Genomic DNA, 17,244 nt, shown 5'->3' on the forward strand with positions numbered 1-17,244 from the left:
CACCCTTCCTATTTACCTTCCCCAGATTTCTCCAGGTACCCATTTGCAGCTGGGTCGACTCTGGCTAAGCTTTTAGAGTCACGCCACTGACCTCCGTCCCAAACTGAACAATTGGGTACAATAGGATTCGAACCCGTCCTCTCAGACAAAGGATCCTGAATCCAGCGCACCAATCCACTCGGCCGGGACGGCTCAATGGAATGTTAAGGAATGTCAATATTACCTCTTCCTCTTCATTTATTCCTAGTCTCGGGAATTTAATCTTCTTAGTTTTAGTTTTCGTACCTATTCTTCCATCCTGAACTCTCAAAACCTCCTGAAAGTCATTCATCTTGCTAACCTTCTTATCTAGTGCACTCAAATCATTTGCTTAACTAAATAAATACCTTGCCACTATTGTGCAAACCCTCCCTCCTCTCTTAATTAATATTCCCTCCCCACTATCACCAGAACAGGATATCCCAGTAATACAACTTGTTGATGTAGAGGCAAAATACCTAAACTAAAGAGAACTTCAATATGCCCCCTTAATATTCCATTGACTTAGTAAAAGTATTTCCTGGTAAACTATCAAAATCCTTATCAAATACTTTTAACACTGTAACTGGAAGTGGTTCATTCTCTAAGTGTTGGAAAAAAGAATATGCAACAACCATACAGAAGAAGGGGTTATTTTGGATTTCAATGGAGCCTGACCAATTACCTTAACATCAATATTCTCTAAACTGTATAGGAGTTTCGTAGCAGACTGACTTAAAGAGCCAATCTTTGAACTTATATATGAACAACGATTCGGAAACATGAAAGGTTTATCAGTGACAAATTACTCCTTGATACCGTATATAAACTACTTGACGATCCAGATACCTTGCTCGATATTCTTTTAAGTGACCTTCAAAAGGCTTTTGATCTTTTTAGTCATAATGTTTTAGTTGGAAAACTGAATGAATTTAAAGCCCCCTATTTTCTAGTTAATATTATTAAATCTTTTCTGTCAAATATAACTCAAGATGTAAAGTATAAAAATGTTTATTCTGATTCAATCCCTATTTCTTGGAGATCTGCAGGGTACACTTTTAGGTCCTTTACTATTTTTGGTAATAATCAGCAATCTTTGAAATGAATCAGCCAATTGATGGAAGTTTATGGATAATATGTCGTTGCTCAAAGTATACAGAAGAAATATTGAGAGCAGTGCAATGAAAGTTCTTGAAGACGTTGCAAATGAAGCAACCCAGTCAAAAATGAAAATGAAAAATGAAAAATTTTAGCAAAAACTAAAATCTTAGTTTAATTTTAATCTTAATTTTAGGGTTACACTGATGAGTGATTTAAAATGAGAGGGTTACGTTTGTTCTGTTATTAAACAGGCTATTGCATCTCTGTGCCTTCTTAAGCTATTTGCTAAATTTCCATGCCCAAAAGCACATATCCTCCGCCTTAACATATTTTCTATCTGTCCACTGCTTGAGTTTGCTTACCCGTTATGTCATTTTGGCCTTATGGTAGATCAGTTCGATAGGCTAGAAATTATACAGAAGAGAGGCCTGAGAATTATTTACGGTTGGGGGAAAGTGCCTTACATCCTCCTCCTTAAGGAATTCCGCCTCCCAACCTTGGCATCCCAACGTGTTAATCTTTACACCAAATTTGGGAATAATCTGCGTCTTAACCCACGTTTTTAGTATCTACTCCCATCCCCTTATTGCTTACCAAAGTCTCGTTTACCTCGATCAAAAGCACAAAAAATTCCGAAAGAGAAAAGCTCAAAAACCATTATAGAAAGAGATTTGTGCCAGCATTTGTTGAAATCCTAAATAAGTGGAAATTGAACTATTACCTTATAATGTGTCAGTTTCTTTGTTAGTATATTTAAATGACAGGCCAGTCGGGACCATTGTTATCCATTTTATAGTGCACATGAAAAAAACCCCGACAAATTCGGTAGTTTAATGTTGTGGAAGTTCGTTTTTAAATGAAGTATTATTCATGCATGTGTAATAGGGTTTTACATTCCCTGCTCCATAGCCTTTTTAAAATGAAGGGGGGAGGACTACCCCTTATTAAAAACACTGCATATAAGCAGGGATATGACACACCCCTGCTTAACTCCTTCTTCAATGCCATACCAGCTGCTAAATTTGCCTTCTACCTTTTAGCTGGAGAAATATTGTTTTTTACATAGCACCAATCACTTTAATATACTTAACTGCTGTACTATAAAGGGATAGAAGCTTCCCTAAAGCTCTTCTATCTGCTGAATCAAATGCCTATTAACAATCTATAAAACTTACGACTGAATGGGGTCTGATGATTCACACACTTCTCAGTTGGTGATCTGAGAGTAAAAATGTGGTCAACCCACCCTCTCCTCTTCCTAATATCTACCCATTCTTTCCTTAAAGCTTTATCTACCGCGTCTTTTAGTCTAATAAGTATCATTATGCTAAGTAATTTGCTTAATACACAAACCAAGATAGCACATCTATAATTACTGCACTCACTCTTATTATCTTTCTTATAAAGGGTTTTAATTAAAAAAATTTCTAAAATCACTAGGTACCTCCCCTTTTTACATATTTATTCCTACTAACACTACCAATTCATGGTACACAAGCTTGGGGTTCCAAATATATGAACATCTCTGAAAGTTTCTTGTGTCTAATCTCAGATTCAATTTTAAAAGTATTGAAAGTAAAGAGCAGGTTGTTGACGACTTTATCTTCACTTTATCTGAACCTCCTGGACGATGGAGTAGGGATTGACAACTGAAGGTGTGGCCAGAATTTCGATTTGCTTCTTTTTCTTTTAAATGTATTTCTGAACTTCGTTTGATCCCTATTTTTTAACCATAATCCATTTCTTCTATTGCATGTTCAACAAAATGATCAACTCTCAATTGCTTCAGAAAATGTTGACAGCGATCAACAATCGCTGCAGAGAACTGAAAAAAAAAATGCAAAAAAGGCAGATTCAAGTGATACCTTTTATAGAGCCCCACAGAAAAGATTTGAGGAGTCTTCTCTTGAATTTAATTAATGTTTTAAACGGCAATCCTCTACAGACTTTGGAGATAGATAAGGAGCTTGATGATAGGGCTTGGTGCTTCTTTTGAATTGAATCCTCAGCTTTGTTTTTCTAAAAGTTGATTTGGTTTAAGTATTGAGAAATCTTAAAAGTAAGTGCTCCAGACCATGATGGATTACTTTTTAACCATTTAAAGCTTTGCCCTGCTTCTTTTTTTTGCTAAAATTCTTTCTTTTTAATTGTTCTTTTACCACCGCAATTGACAACTTCTTTTAAAAAAGGTATGATAACCTTGGTTCTGAAGGTGGAGCTTGGTTCTGAAGTTGTTTGAGCTTCTTGTAAAATCTGTAATTTTCCCCAATTTTTGCTTTAAGGAGTTGGGCGTGCTCATGCACATATTACCTCTTAAGATTTTATGTTCCCAATAAGGAAGATATATGTTGTTTTTTGATATAATATTTGATGCATAATCTTTCATGTTCATCTGCATTGCTTATTTTGTTGTTGATGTTGTTATTTGTTGTTATTATTGTGTAGTATTATTTTGTTGTTAAGTAGTGGTTTACCACACAACCAGATTGTCCTATAGAAAATCCAGAATTATCCAAAAAATCCTATAGAGACCAACTATAACAAAGGACAATAGAGGCCAATAAAATAGCTATAGAGACCAACAGTCCACTTTATTTTTCATTCACACATATTTAAAACGGGTCCACGATATTAGTTCCAATTAAAAACTTGGCGGGAACAAAGTAGATGGAGAGACGAGGTGCCTACTTAATAGGACAATAGAGGACAATAGTAAAATGTCTATATTTCATAATAAACGATCCCCTGGGATCTCCTCTTGGTTTTGTTTATGGTTGGATTCTACATGCTTAGAATTTGGCTATGCATGGTGCTCAGTGTTCTTTTACTAAAAGGGTGTTTGCCTCATTTAATGTTATGTCATTTAGAAACTTTTAGTTCTCTCATTGATCTACATAGATAGATGAAAAGAGAGATATTAGTTCAACTTTATCAGTGAATGGTTCTCTATTTGGTTAGCCTTTTGGTTCTCTCATTGATCTACATGGATAGATGAGAAGAGACATGTTAGTTAGACTTTATCAGTGAATGGTTCTCTCTTTGGTTAGCCTTTTGGTTCTCTCATTGATCTATATTGATAGATGAAAAGAGATATATTAGTTAGACCTTATGACTGAATGGTTCTCTCTTTGGATAGCCTTTTGGTTCACTCCTTGATCTACATGAATAGATGAGAAGAGGGATATTAGCTAAACTTTATCAGTGAATAGTTCTCTCTTTGGTTAGCCTTTTGGTTCTCTCATTGATCCACGTGGATGCGAAGAGACATGATACTTAGACTTTATCAGTGAATGGCGTTCTCTTTGGTTAGCCTTTTGGTTCTCTCATTGATCTTAATAGACAGATGAGAAGAGAGATATTAGTTAGACTTTATCAGTGAATGATTTTCTCTCTGGTTAGCCTTTTGGTTCTCTCATTGATCTACATGGATAGATGAGAATAGAGATATTAGCTAGACTTTATCAGTGAATGGTTCTCTCTTTGGTTTTTTTGACAAGGACATATTTTGACAAGGACCTCTGCCAAGTCGTCCTTAGTGTTCATAAAAACAAAACAAAAAACAAATAAAGAAATATATTCTAATATATCCTTGAGAAGTATTTATAAGACTAATTACCTGCTCAAGGCTGTAAAGAATAAGTGAGGTATGTTAGCAGAAATGGTTACAAATTATGCATGTGGATGAAGTCTGTTTTTTTTTTCTTAAAAAAACTGAGTTTCACATGACTAATTTTTTCTCTTCCAATGATTTATTTTTGGCATGATGCTTCGCATTTGTTATTTTGAGTTTGCCGGTTTAAGCTAATATTATTCCAATTTTTTGTTTGTTTGTATTAATTTGCTCCTTAATTCTTATATTTATAAGGAAATACAAGTATAGTAATAATACTTGTAAGAGCTGGGTACATTTGGTCATTTATTATAGCCTTTTTTTTATATATTTACAATGGTCTATAATTCATTTCACTTCTTTATAGTCTAATGTAGGAAAAGCTTCTTGTCTAAATGATATTAATGCATATTGATTATTAAGTACAAAAGGGAATACAAAAATATACATAAAAAGAAAAGAATGCTGTTACAGTTAGGAAGTAGTTGATGAACTAAGTAAGTAAATGAAAATAATTGACTCAGTGTTATTTTTAAAATTGAAATATATTCACAATTTTCACTTATTAGGTTTTTATTGTATTACCTAGTTAAATAGAAAAGGTAAGGTATTATTTTAGTATTAAAATACAAACAGTGGGTAGTCTTAAGCATCTTAACTGGTTTCTGTTCATTTATGTGTCTAATTCATGGATTTATTATATTTTCATTCTTTGAGTAGCTGTTAAGTTTAGCTTAACTGTAATGCTGTTGAAGGTAATGAATGGATATAAACAAAGTAATATCAGTTAAAGCAAAAACTCAGGGCTCTGGAGTTGGAATTGTGGAGTCAGAGTTGGAGTTTCAGTAATTCTTTGATGAATGTAGTCAGAGATGGAACATTGAAAATATCTGGTGTCAGGGTCGGTTATAACTTATAAATCTAGTTAAACAGTTGAATTTTAGATTTATAAATCTAGTTAAATTTTAGTTGAATGGAGTCGGAGTTGAAGTCGGTATATTTAAAATGTCCGAAGTCGGACTTGGTTATAACTTATAACCGACTCACCTGTCCTGTGAAAGATGCAGCAGAGATCCTAGTATGTCTTTAAAACATTGATAGATAATTTTCAATCATGTTGAATTTCATTTTTAGCCGTCCCAAAAAGATTGTTGATGTTGCATCTCAAGAAGAAGTTGTTGCAGTTTTGAAAAAGTGTCTTGAGGGTGCTGATTTACCCAACTTTTTGTTTTATGGACCACCTGGAACAGGCAAAACAAGTACAATTTTAGCTGCAGCAAGAGAGCTTTTTGGAGATCTTTATAAAGAAAGGTTTGTAAATATTTATTTGCAGAGCAATGGGCAAAGCAACTTTAATTTTAGCTACAGCAAGAGATCTTTTTGAAGATCTTTATAAAAGGAAAGCTAGTAAATATTTCTTTAAAGGCAATGGGCAAAGCAAGTTCAATTTTAGCTGCAGCAAGAGAGCTTTTTGAAGATCTTTATAAAGAAAAGCTAGTAAATATTTCTTTAAAGGCAATGGGCAAAGCAAGTTCAATTTTAGCTGCAGCAAGAGAGCTTTTTGAAGATCTTTATACAGAAAGGCTAGTAAATACTTCTTTAAAGGCAATAGGCAAAGTAAGTTCAATTTTCCTATCAGTAGAGTCTGGCTGATACCAATTTTTATTTTACGGAATTCGAAACTATGACACATACGAGATTTTTCTAAAATTTGAAAGGACTCTCTTAAAACGCCTTGGTGGTACGACATTGCTGCATCCAGGTCTAATGTATAGAAGAGAGGATCGGAAGTTTTTCTTTACCATTGGAATTGAAAGGTATGAAAGAAAGTATGTTTTGGCACCTGTTTTCTTCCCAGGAGGAGCAGGGTTCGGTAAGTCTCCTGAATTACAGACAAATGTTGTGTTGTATATTATACTTACTTTTGTAATACCAGCTTCTTGATACAAATATTATAATCCTTTGAAGGAAATCAAACGTAATGGCTGCTACTGTGGTGGCAGCATGATTTTTCTATTGGAGCTTGGTGGGGCTTTTCTGTTTAAAATAATAATAAAACAAATAAAGATTAAGTACTAAATCGAACAATAAAAACATGATACATAAAATTAATAATGAAAATATAAGAAATAATTCGGTTCAAGCAGACTTTCTCTACAAAAGATCATGGTAGCAACATGGCTGTCACTATGCTACCACCTTTGTGATAGCTTTAGCGTTGGTGACACCTGGGGCTAGTAAAGGCAAAGAGTTTAAGTCCTTAGACCTTGCGACGGCATCAAGGACAAGGAGGGAATAGAACAGACGGACAGATGGAAGGTCAAGGACTATCAGAAGCACAGGGATGGATGAAACAGATATCTGTACAATTCGAGTGATAAATTGAAAACTTGTCACCTCTTTTTCAGTAAATTCAAGGCATATTTTATGTTGTCCAAATTGGTATATAGTTTGGACCTTGAACTGTTACATCATTGGATTCACTTATAAATAATTTTACATATCATATATAGGCTAAAATTGATTTTGTATATTTATTATTTAGTTTTGTATATTTATTATTAGATTTATGTGTTTAAAACCACTTATCAAATGGTTTTATAGATTTAGGTTGAATTCCACCCATTTATGTGTGTGAAAAATCATCAGTGTTGAATTCAGGCGCACACTTAAGTTTTTTCGTCTAAATTATTTAATTTGAAATTTTTCGTATTGTGCTTTAGAAGCTATATAAAGTATTAAAATGACAGTATTTAATACTTATATAATAAAAATAAAGCTTCTAGGCTCAGAAAAGCTGATACGATTGTACATGTTAACAATTATTAATACCCCGGCAAGTTATTATAATTATTTACCAAAGTTTTTGATGTGGTCTTTTTTGGTTCCTAAATTTAGTCCCAAAATTCCCTAACTTGTGCCTATTTTAGTTACAAAAGTCTCCGCTTTTAATCCTCTCTTTTTGCGCGAGCCTCGTGTTTGGATGAGGGTATAAAATTAAACTAGTAACAGGTAAGCATGTTGACAGTACTCTTAAGTAAATATGGTTTAATGAGTCAGTGTTTGCTACTTTGTCTGCCTCAAATGGCTTAATACTGATCTTGTAGTTGTGGTAGTTAGAAGTGGAACAGGAAAATGAGTAGCAAACCTGATACTAATATTTCATCTTTTTCATATAGAGTATTGGAATTGAATGCATCAGACGAAAGAGGTATACAAGTGATCCGTGATAAAGTCAAAAAGTTCGCCCAGAGGACAGCCTCGGGAATTCGTCCAGAGTAAGCCCCCTCTCTCTCTCTCTCTCTCTCTCTCTCTCTCTCTCTCTCTCTCTCTCTTTCTCTCTCTCTCTCTCTCTTTTATGTTTCTTTTCTATTTGCTTTTCCTTCTCCCCAAATACATGTCTCCATCTTCTCTCTCTTTTTCCAACCACTTCCCTCTTTCTTTTCTTTTATCTTTCTTTCTCTATTTGCCATTCCCTCTTTCCAAATCGGTGTCTCCATCTTTTCTCTCTTTTCCCAACCACCTCCCTCCCCTTTTTCTTTTTCTCCTTTCCCTTGCTTGGTAATAGGCAATCAAGTTTTGGTCTCAAATAAGTTAGTATCGAATCTGGAGAAAATTCTTTATTTTGAGCACCAGATATTTTTCATGATGTCCTAAAGCCCTGAATTTTACTGGGAGAGGGGGAGGGCTTCGAATTATCTTCTTTTTTGTTTAAAAAAGCTCTTTAAGTCACTCAGGAGCCCCTTTGACGCATTGGCTTCAGTACCCCTAATAGTTTCTATCTAGAGAAGCCATCCTAGAATCTTTTGAGTGTAAATTTTAGAAATCTTTCCAAAAAAGAAGGAGAAGAAAAATAAGTCAATGACAATAATTAGAATATCCAATTCTTAAACCTTATGTTTTAAGTCCTGAGTTTGAATTTTAAGACTTGAGTGTTTAAGTCTTAAGCCGTGGGAAAATCCTCTCGGTCTCTCCTCTTACGAGAAAAATGTTACCCTTTCAAACATAAAAAAAAATCATTAAATAATTGATATAAAGCATCACATTACAAAATGAAAAAGAAGAAGACGATCTTCTCCTAAATTTTTTTACTATTCAAATTTAATTCTTAAAGTTTTTGCTACTTAATTTTTCTACTGCCAAGTTTTTGTTGTCCCATTGTCCCATTTTTAAGAAAATCTAGATAATTCTCTAAGAAAACGTCTAAAGTTATATTTTAATTCTGGTTTGGCGAACCGTTCTGGAACAAATGAGTCCATTGACACTAGTATCTTTTTGATGCAAGTTCCAACTGTAGACTTGTCGCAAAACGATATGTTTCAAAAGAAATATCAAGCTTAAGATTCGAAACTAATTAGAATCAGATCTTAAAGGCAACATTGCTTGCTCATTATAATTATTATTTTAATAGTGGAAAACCGTGCCCTGCATTTAAGATCATAATTTTGGATGAAGCGGACTCAATGACTGGAGCCGCTCAAGCAGCTCTTAGACGAACGATGGAAAAGGAAACTAAATCTACCCGGTTCTGCCTGATTTGTAATTATGTTAGCCGAATTATAGACCCTTTAACGTCCAGATGCTCGAAGTTCAGATTTAAGCCCTTAGGTAAGAGTTCTTTTTGTATTTCGTTAGAAGAAAAGTAGTCTGACTAGAATGTTAAGCACAATAGTAGATCTAACCAATCCATTCCCCCTGTTTGACCCCGTTAAGAATCTCTTAGACGAACGATAGGAAAGGAAACCATGTCTAACCGGATCTGCCTGATTTGTAATTATGTTAGCCGAATTATAGACCCGTTAACGTCCTGATGCTCGAAGTTCAGATTTAAGCCCTTAGGTAAGAGTTCTTTTTATATTTTATTACAAGAAAAGTAGCCTGACTAGAATGTTAAGCACAATAATAGATCTAACCAATCCGTTCTCTTAGACGACCGATGGGAAAGGAAACCAGGTCTACCTGGATCTACCTGATTTGTAATTATGTGAGCTGAATTATAGACGCATTAACGTCTAGACACATGGAATTTAGATTTAAGCCCTTAGGGAAGAGCTTTTTTATGCTAATCTGTTCGATTCTCTGTTCGACCCGGTGGAACAGCTTTTAGACGAATGACTGAAAAGGAAACCAAGTCTACACGGTTCTGCTTGATTTTTATTATGTTTGCCGAATTATAGGTTCATTAACGCCTAGATGCTTTAAGTTCAAAGTTAAACCTTTAGTTGAGAGTTTTCGGTAAAATTCTAGACTTTGGGCCTAGTTTAGGAAAACAGTTGAGTTAGATGAATGAAACTCTCAGGAATGGATCCAGAGCCTTGATGATACTTTGGGAAGGGATTTTGAAGTATCTTCCTAAACCTTACCCTCCCCCCCCAAAGGGTATTGACCTTTAATGACTTTTTTCAATATTTGTGTTATAAAGACGAGACCTTGAGAAATAGATATACTGCTCAAATGAGGCAAAAGAAAAGCATTTTGTGCCTATTACATTTGCTCATTCCTCATTTGTAAGATATAGTACATTTATATCTCAAATTTGTTGAAATTTTTTGAAATGGGTTAAAAGTCAACTGAAATAATAAGAATTGAACTTTAAAAAACTTAAGCCAAATAATTTCATGTCTGCAAATAATCTCTTAGATCACAGTGCCTTTCCATTATAAATTCAAACAAATAGAAATATAGAAAATGGGTATAATATTTTAAGCAAAAATAATGGGCAAAAAAAGAATGTTTCGTCTTTCTCAACCGGATAAAAAAAATAAAAGAAATAAAAGAAACTAGGCTAAAAAAAAAACTTGAATAAAACCAGAAAATACGCAAACAGTTGTCTATTTATAAAACACAAGTATTTCCAGAGTATTCAGTAATCACGATATGGTCTAGAATATTCTCTAATTACGATATTTTCTAGAACATACTATAATAAAATTCCAGGATATACAATCTTAGAATATTCTCTAGAATTGTACTTAGAATATTTTCTTGAATATTCTCTAATATAGTTTAGAATAAAACTCCTAGAGTTTTATTACATCCGGAATTACTAATATCATTAAAATACTAACAAGGGATGTTGATAGTTTATCAGGGAATGCTTTTATTAGATGAATTGGGATATCAATGGGACAAATAATATTTTTTTTCTGTTTCTGTATTTTTTTGCTATTTGCTTCGCTGAAATATCAGAGTTTTCATCTTTTTGAGTTTCAGGGATTAGCTGGTTTTTCGAGGGTGGGGAGAACTTTTGCACAATGCTAGCTAGGTGTTTATTAAGCTCATTGGCTGTCTGTTCAGACGGTATATCCAGAAGAAAATCAAGGTTCTTGCAGGAGTGGCCCCCTATCTCTTTCACATTCTTAAACCTTTGCTGAACATGGAAATATGTTGGAACAGTTTAACTCAGTTGGTCATTTGGATTACGTTATGGTAGATAAGCCTTATTCAGAATCCCTTGTAGACAGTTAACTATGCAAAATGGTATTTGGCAACAATGCAAAAATTGCATTTGGCAACGACGCGAAAATTCAGGAGCCCAGCGTTAGAGGGGCCTAGCGCAGGGTTTTCTTTATCTTGAAATTTAAGTTAATAAGTTAAAAAAAAAAAAAAAACCAAAATAGGTATTTTGGGGTCGAATTAAGAAGAAGGTGGATTTTTAGACTATATTTAAAATTTTTCCTTGGGGGTCGTCACATCAGTGTCGGAGAAGGAAATTCCTATCTAATTATTTTGCCTTTTGTAAGGCTTTTGTCCGTTTTTATTTTCGTTTTTTTTTGCTTTGATCAGTTTTTGTCAATTAAGATGTCAACATCACTTTTTGCTAAGTATTTTAGCTGGAAAAGACTATTGGGGGGGGGATCAGGGTCTTTGATAAAGACAAAAAGTGACTAAGCTTAGGTTCATCTTGCAGCTGGCCTTGTGGTGGTCAAGCAACCATTGTGAAGTCATGTTTTCCTTCGTCTATTTTTGATTCAACAAGTGACTTTTTAGCAATTAGAATCCAGAAATTTGTTGTGGGTTTAACACTTATCTGCCTACTATCGTGACATATATCTGCCCCTGCCCACAATATCGTGATGACCAATCTCAGAAACCTTTTGTCATTAGTGCCGCTCGGTATCTAAATGCTTGCAAAAAATAAAAGAGCAGAGTTTATGCTGTATCGCAACTGGTGACTTTAATTGTGATCTAACCAACCCGCTTAATTCTTCTGGTGATTAATTCTTCTGGCCCAAGTATTATTTTCGATCTGTTTAATGATGATTATATAGTTGCACAGAAGAATGAGTTTTACTTACGTCCATAATTCGGGTTGTACATCTAGCTTAGACCATGTTTGTCAATACGTCTTCCGTAACTATCGCGGAAGTTGTTGTTAGTACTTCCAATTTTATGTTATATCATTTTCCTTTGTCTTTTATTGCACAGATCGGTGATTGTGGCCCTTCTTCTAACCGGCTTCCGAAAAATCAGTCTGTACTTTATGCTAATCATTGGGACAGGGCGTCTCCAGATCTTTTCCGGAATGTGTGCAATGATGTTCTCACGAAAATTTGTATACCGTTTGATTTGTTGATGCGGAGTTCAAGAAAGAGTATGCGGAGTTGCGTGATTCTCGAGTTAGGCTGAACATTTATTGTAGTGAACTTACTCATGCCCTAGCTCTAGCAGAAAAATTGGCAGTACCTATTAGGCAAGTAAAAGTTAGAACTGAATTATAATTTACAAAATGCTTGCTTTTCTGCTAAGTTTTGGGTTTCAGTTTGGATTGAAGCGGATGAATCGCGCGATTGGTGGCTGCGACAACTGTATATTTACACTATACGTCAGTGTGCAAAGCAGCTTTCTCTGCATCAGATTTCAATAATTTCGTCTTGTTCGGATGAAGTTCGGCCTTGACCAAATAAGTTGTGGTCCAGTGTTGTAAAAGATATGCCAAGTCAAATACCGTATCGTATAACACTTTTGTCATGGGTTGAGCATTATAAAAAAGTATTTTCTGCTCCAGATCCACGTCTGCTTTAGTTATAAAGTGAAACTCAGAAATTTTTTGAGCATGCTTCTATTCAGGGACTGATTATTACAAAGAGCGTGATTATTTCTGCAATTGGTAAACTGAAGAAAAAAACGTCTAGAGGATTTGATGGGATTCCTGCACAGCATTTGTCGTTGTGTGGTGAAGTGTTAACGGAATACTCAAACCTCATTTACCCTCCTGCACACCATTTGTCGTTGTGTGGTGAAGTGTTAACGGAATACTCAAACCTCATTTACCAAATGATGTTTAATCTTCGATGTGTCATTGATTCTTTTTCAATTGGATGTTCGACTCCTATATATAAGAAGAATAAACCTCCTCCTGAGCCTTCGTATTTTCCTCCAATAACAGTTGAAACTTTATTTTGTAAAATTTTTGAGAATTTAATAATTGATGAGTTGCGAACTAAATTTACAGCTCAGACCTACCAGTTCGGTTTCCAGTCACGCCTTGGGCGTGGCAATTCACTTTCTGTTTTGGTATCATGCTTTAGTTGGTGCTTTAGCTGCACATGATGTGATATTTGCATTTTATTCACTTCTCCGCGAGGAGGTTATATTTCTTTTAAGGTTTGGCCGGTGTTGACCCCTGTATCCTAGCCCCGCTGGCTCACATACATGAAAATCTAAAAGCGGAACTTACACTCCCTCTACTAGCTAATGAGAGTGCTAGTCTTTTATATGATTTTGCTGTTTCTTCGCGTGGAAATCCTTCTCCCAGTGAAGAAGGGGGTAAGACAAGGTGCTATTTCGTCACCGACAGTATTTCATAACAGTATTGTCAGGGAACAACCAAGTCACTTATGACTAATATTCTGCGTGGTATTGGTTTGTCTTTGATTGGTTATGCAGATGATGTGCTGAACCTGAGCCGGTCTCGGTGTGGGCTTTAAGCTAATTTTATCAAGTTGCAACAATAGTATGCGCATATTGGACTCCAATTTAATGCTGAAAAGTCTGAAGTGCTGCTTTTTATCTCGAAATCTGATGCTGGTCAGAGCGTCACACTTGGTGATTCTATTGTTAGGCTCTCTATTGGACGGTCAATGAAAGAGACGTGACGGTTACTGCTTTCTTATTTTCAGAAGCCGTCTTCTTTCATGTATAGTTTTATAATGGTAAATAATGGTATAATGGTAAATAGTATAATGGTAAATAATGGCATAACAATGGTAAATAATAAATAATGGCAATAATGGTAAATAGTTTTATAATGGCAAATAAGCGGATCGTCGTCTGTTGTCCCAGGTGTACAATGCTATGGTTTTGCCTCACTATCGGTACCCTAGCCCATTTTAGCGCATTTTTGCGGCTCCAGATAAACTGAAATTACATTCACTGTACTACAAGTATGCAAAGTTTTTGCTGCGTTTACCACCATTCACAAACAATAGGTATGTTACTTGCCAGTACAGTTTTACAAACCCTGAAGAAGCGATTCTGTCGCAAATTGACCAATATAATTTGTCTGTCAAGGCCATCCGTGGGCCAAGGTTTTACAGCAGTAGTCGGCATCTGTTTCTGATTGTTTTTTTTTTATGTCAGATGAATTAGAGTTTTGTGCTATTAAGTGCATTGCTATTATGTGGGTATTAATTGCATTCACTCATTCATTCATTCACTAATGACTATATTTTTCAAAAAATATTTCATTTATGGCTGTGATGACTATGTTAAAATGACTATATTAATAATTTTTTTCTAAATATTGCAGTTTTTTTAATGTTTTTCTAATACCAGTTTATTTAATAACTTTTCCTTTTACAGAACGTGGAATCGTGTTGGAACGACTTAAGTCTATTTGCCATTCGGAAAACGTTTCAGTAGATGAGTCCGCTTTGGAATCACTTGTTGATATCGCAGAAGGTGACATGAGACGAACAATTACTTTTCTTCAATCTGTCTCTACATTGAAGACAGGTGATAAAGTCTCGGTTGAAGATATTGATGAAATTACAGGAGTAAGCCGCTTTCTGTCGTACTCGTCTCTCCCGTCTCAGTCAATCCACGAAAATCAAGGGAAAAAGAGGGAAAATTTATTGTTCAGAGTTTATGAGGAGGGTGGGGGGGGTTGTCGTTTTTTCAATGTTTTCAATGAAAATGTCCAAACAAGACATTCTTCAACTAAACCCCCCTCCCCCTCCAAGAAGGTATTTTTCTAAATTTAGTCTCAATTGACGTTACTGGTCTCTCCTATGTTCTTAGAAACTATTCACAGTATACTATATTAATAGAAAATAATACCTAAGTGACATACAAAACAAGAGGAAATTTGTGAAGACAGGGAATACCACAGTAGTACAGTCATTATGACTATTTCAGCTATATATTCAACAGCTGTCATCAGCGAAATACAATATAAAAAAAATACTCGAAAAGTCACATCGATAAAACAAATTTTTTAACTGAAATCATAAAATTATTTGTTTTAAAAGAGTCTTGGCTGTCCATGTTAGGTGAGGAAGCCTAAACTATTTAAAAAAATGTCCTGTCATATAAAATAGCTGTTATAAAGAAGAGTTGTTTTGTCAAAATTCACAAGGCATATCATTTTCGGAGGAAATAAATGGTTGAACTTGCTGTCTATTGAACTTGGGGATAATAACTCATGCAAGGGGATAATAACTATATCTCCAAGAGAAAATTTAATGCTTAACCATACTTTTTGAGGATTATTCATTTCAGATACCTGAACGTGTATATTAATTAACTAATTATTTAATTAATTATTTATAATATATATTATAAATAAATTATTTTTTAATCAATTAATTAATTAATATACCATTCAGGTCATACTAAATCACCGTGATATTACAAAAAGAGCAACATGCTTTCTAAGAAAAATTAAAAATAAACTTAAGGAAGTTTTTATTCCTGTCTCAGAAATAGTCCTTCTAGCCTTATAAACAATGTTACCTGGAGGAACCTGATTGTGTTTTTGAACACATATTGTAATTTGTTAAATTTTGTTACTCTCTCTTTCCCTTACAGAAACACACTCTCTTTTTCTCTCCCACTTTCATTTCTTTGCGCTTTTGTATTGCTATTAGCTGTTACGAAGTTGTAACTGATTAACATGATTCGTACAATTAGAATAAAATATACATAGTATTATCTATTTTCCGCCTATCAAACAGTTCGTGGTAACGAACTGTAGTAAGGAGCGACCCGGCTCAATAGTAACCAAAACTCTAAAAAATGGAATTTTGATATCAATAGCTACATCAAAAGAATCGCATTTTAATGCTGATTTTAAATATACAAGTTTCATCAAGTTTAGTCTTACCCATCAAAAGTTACGAGCCTGAGAAAATTTGCCCTATTTAGGAAAATAGGGAGAAACACCCCCTAAAAGTCATAGGATTTTAACGAAAATGACACCATCAGATTCAGCGTATCAGAGAACCCTACTGTAGAAGTTTCAAGCTCCTATCTACAAAAATGTGGAATTTTGTATTTTTTGCCAGAAGACAAATCACGGGTGCGTGTTTATTTGTTTTTTTTTTTTTCTTTTCCCCAGGGGTCGTCGTATCGACCAAGTGGTCCTAGAATGTCGCAAGAGGGCTCATTCTAACAGAAATGAAAAGTTCTAGTGCCCTTTTTAAGTGACCAAAAAAATTGGAGGGCATCTAGGCCCCCTCCCACGCTCATTTTTTTCCCAAAGTCAACGGATCCAAATTTTGAGATAGCCATTTTGTTCAGCATAGTCGAAAACCATAATAACTATGTCTTTGGGGATGACTTACTCCCCCACAATCCCTGGGGGAGGGGCTGCAAGTTACAAACTTTGACCAGTGTTTACATATAGTAATGGTTATTGGGAAGTGTACAGACGTATTCAGGGGGATTTTATTCAGGGGGCCGAGGAGAGGGGGCTATGTTGGAGGATCTTTTCTTGGAGGAATCTGTCATGGGGGAAGAAAAATTCAATGACAAGTGCGTAGGATTCTCTAGCATTACTATAAGAAAACAGTGAAAAATAAACATGAAAACGTTTTTTTCAAATGAAAGGAAGAAGTAGCATTGAAACTTAAAACGAACAGAGATTATTACGCATATGAGGGGTTCTAAAAATACTTTAGCATAAAGAGCGAGGTATTTAGGAGGAGATAAATACCTTGCTCTTTATGCTAAAGTATTTTTAGTAATTTCAACTATTTATTCTACGGCCTTTCTGATTCAGGGGGTCATTCTTAAAGAATTGGGACAAAACTTACGATTTAGTGTAAAGAGCGAGGTATTAACGAGGGTACAAACCCCCTCGTATACATAATAAAAATATAAGGTTATGAAAGTTTGTTACGTAAGTTAATTCTTAAGTTACGTATATTTTTTACTAATAAAAACGTTCGTTAAAAATTGAAATTTCTAGTTGCCTTTTTAAGTAACCAAAAAATTCGAGGGCAACTAGGCCTCCTTCTCCACCCCTTATTTCTCAAAATCGTCTGATCAAAACTAAGAGAAAGCTATTTAGC

The 17,244-nt window shown here is 34.8% G+C and overlaps 1 protein-coding gene across 1 annotated transcript in view; it reads left to right on the forward strand.

The window, feature by feature from the left end:
- LOC136037322 (replication factor C subunit 4-like) overlaps window positions 1-17,244 on the forward strand; it is a 51,709-nt gene that overhangs the window by 15,031 nt on the left and 19,434 nt on the right. The window contains exons 2-5 of the mRNA XM_065719990.1: window positions 5,864-6,040; window positions 7,909-8,007; window positions 9,141-9,337; window positions 14,534-14,727. Coding sequence (XP_065576062.1) covers window positions 5,864-6,040; window positions 7,909-8,007; window positions 9,141-9,337; window positions 14,534-14,727 — 667 coding nt within the window. The remainder of the gene's footprint in view (window positions 1-5,863; window positions 6,041-7,908; window positions 8,008-9,140; window positions 9,338-14,533; window positions 14,728-17,244) is intronic.

Source organism: Artemia franciscana, chromosome 16 (assembly GCF_032884065.1).
Source record: "Artemia franciscana chromosome 16, ASM3288406v1, whole genome shotgun sequence".
Lineage (NCBI taxonomy): Eukaryota > Metazoa > Arthropoda > Branchiopoda > Anostraca > Artemiidae > Artemia > Artemia franciscana.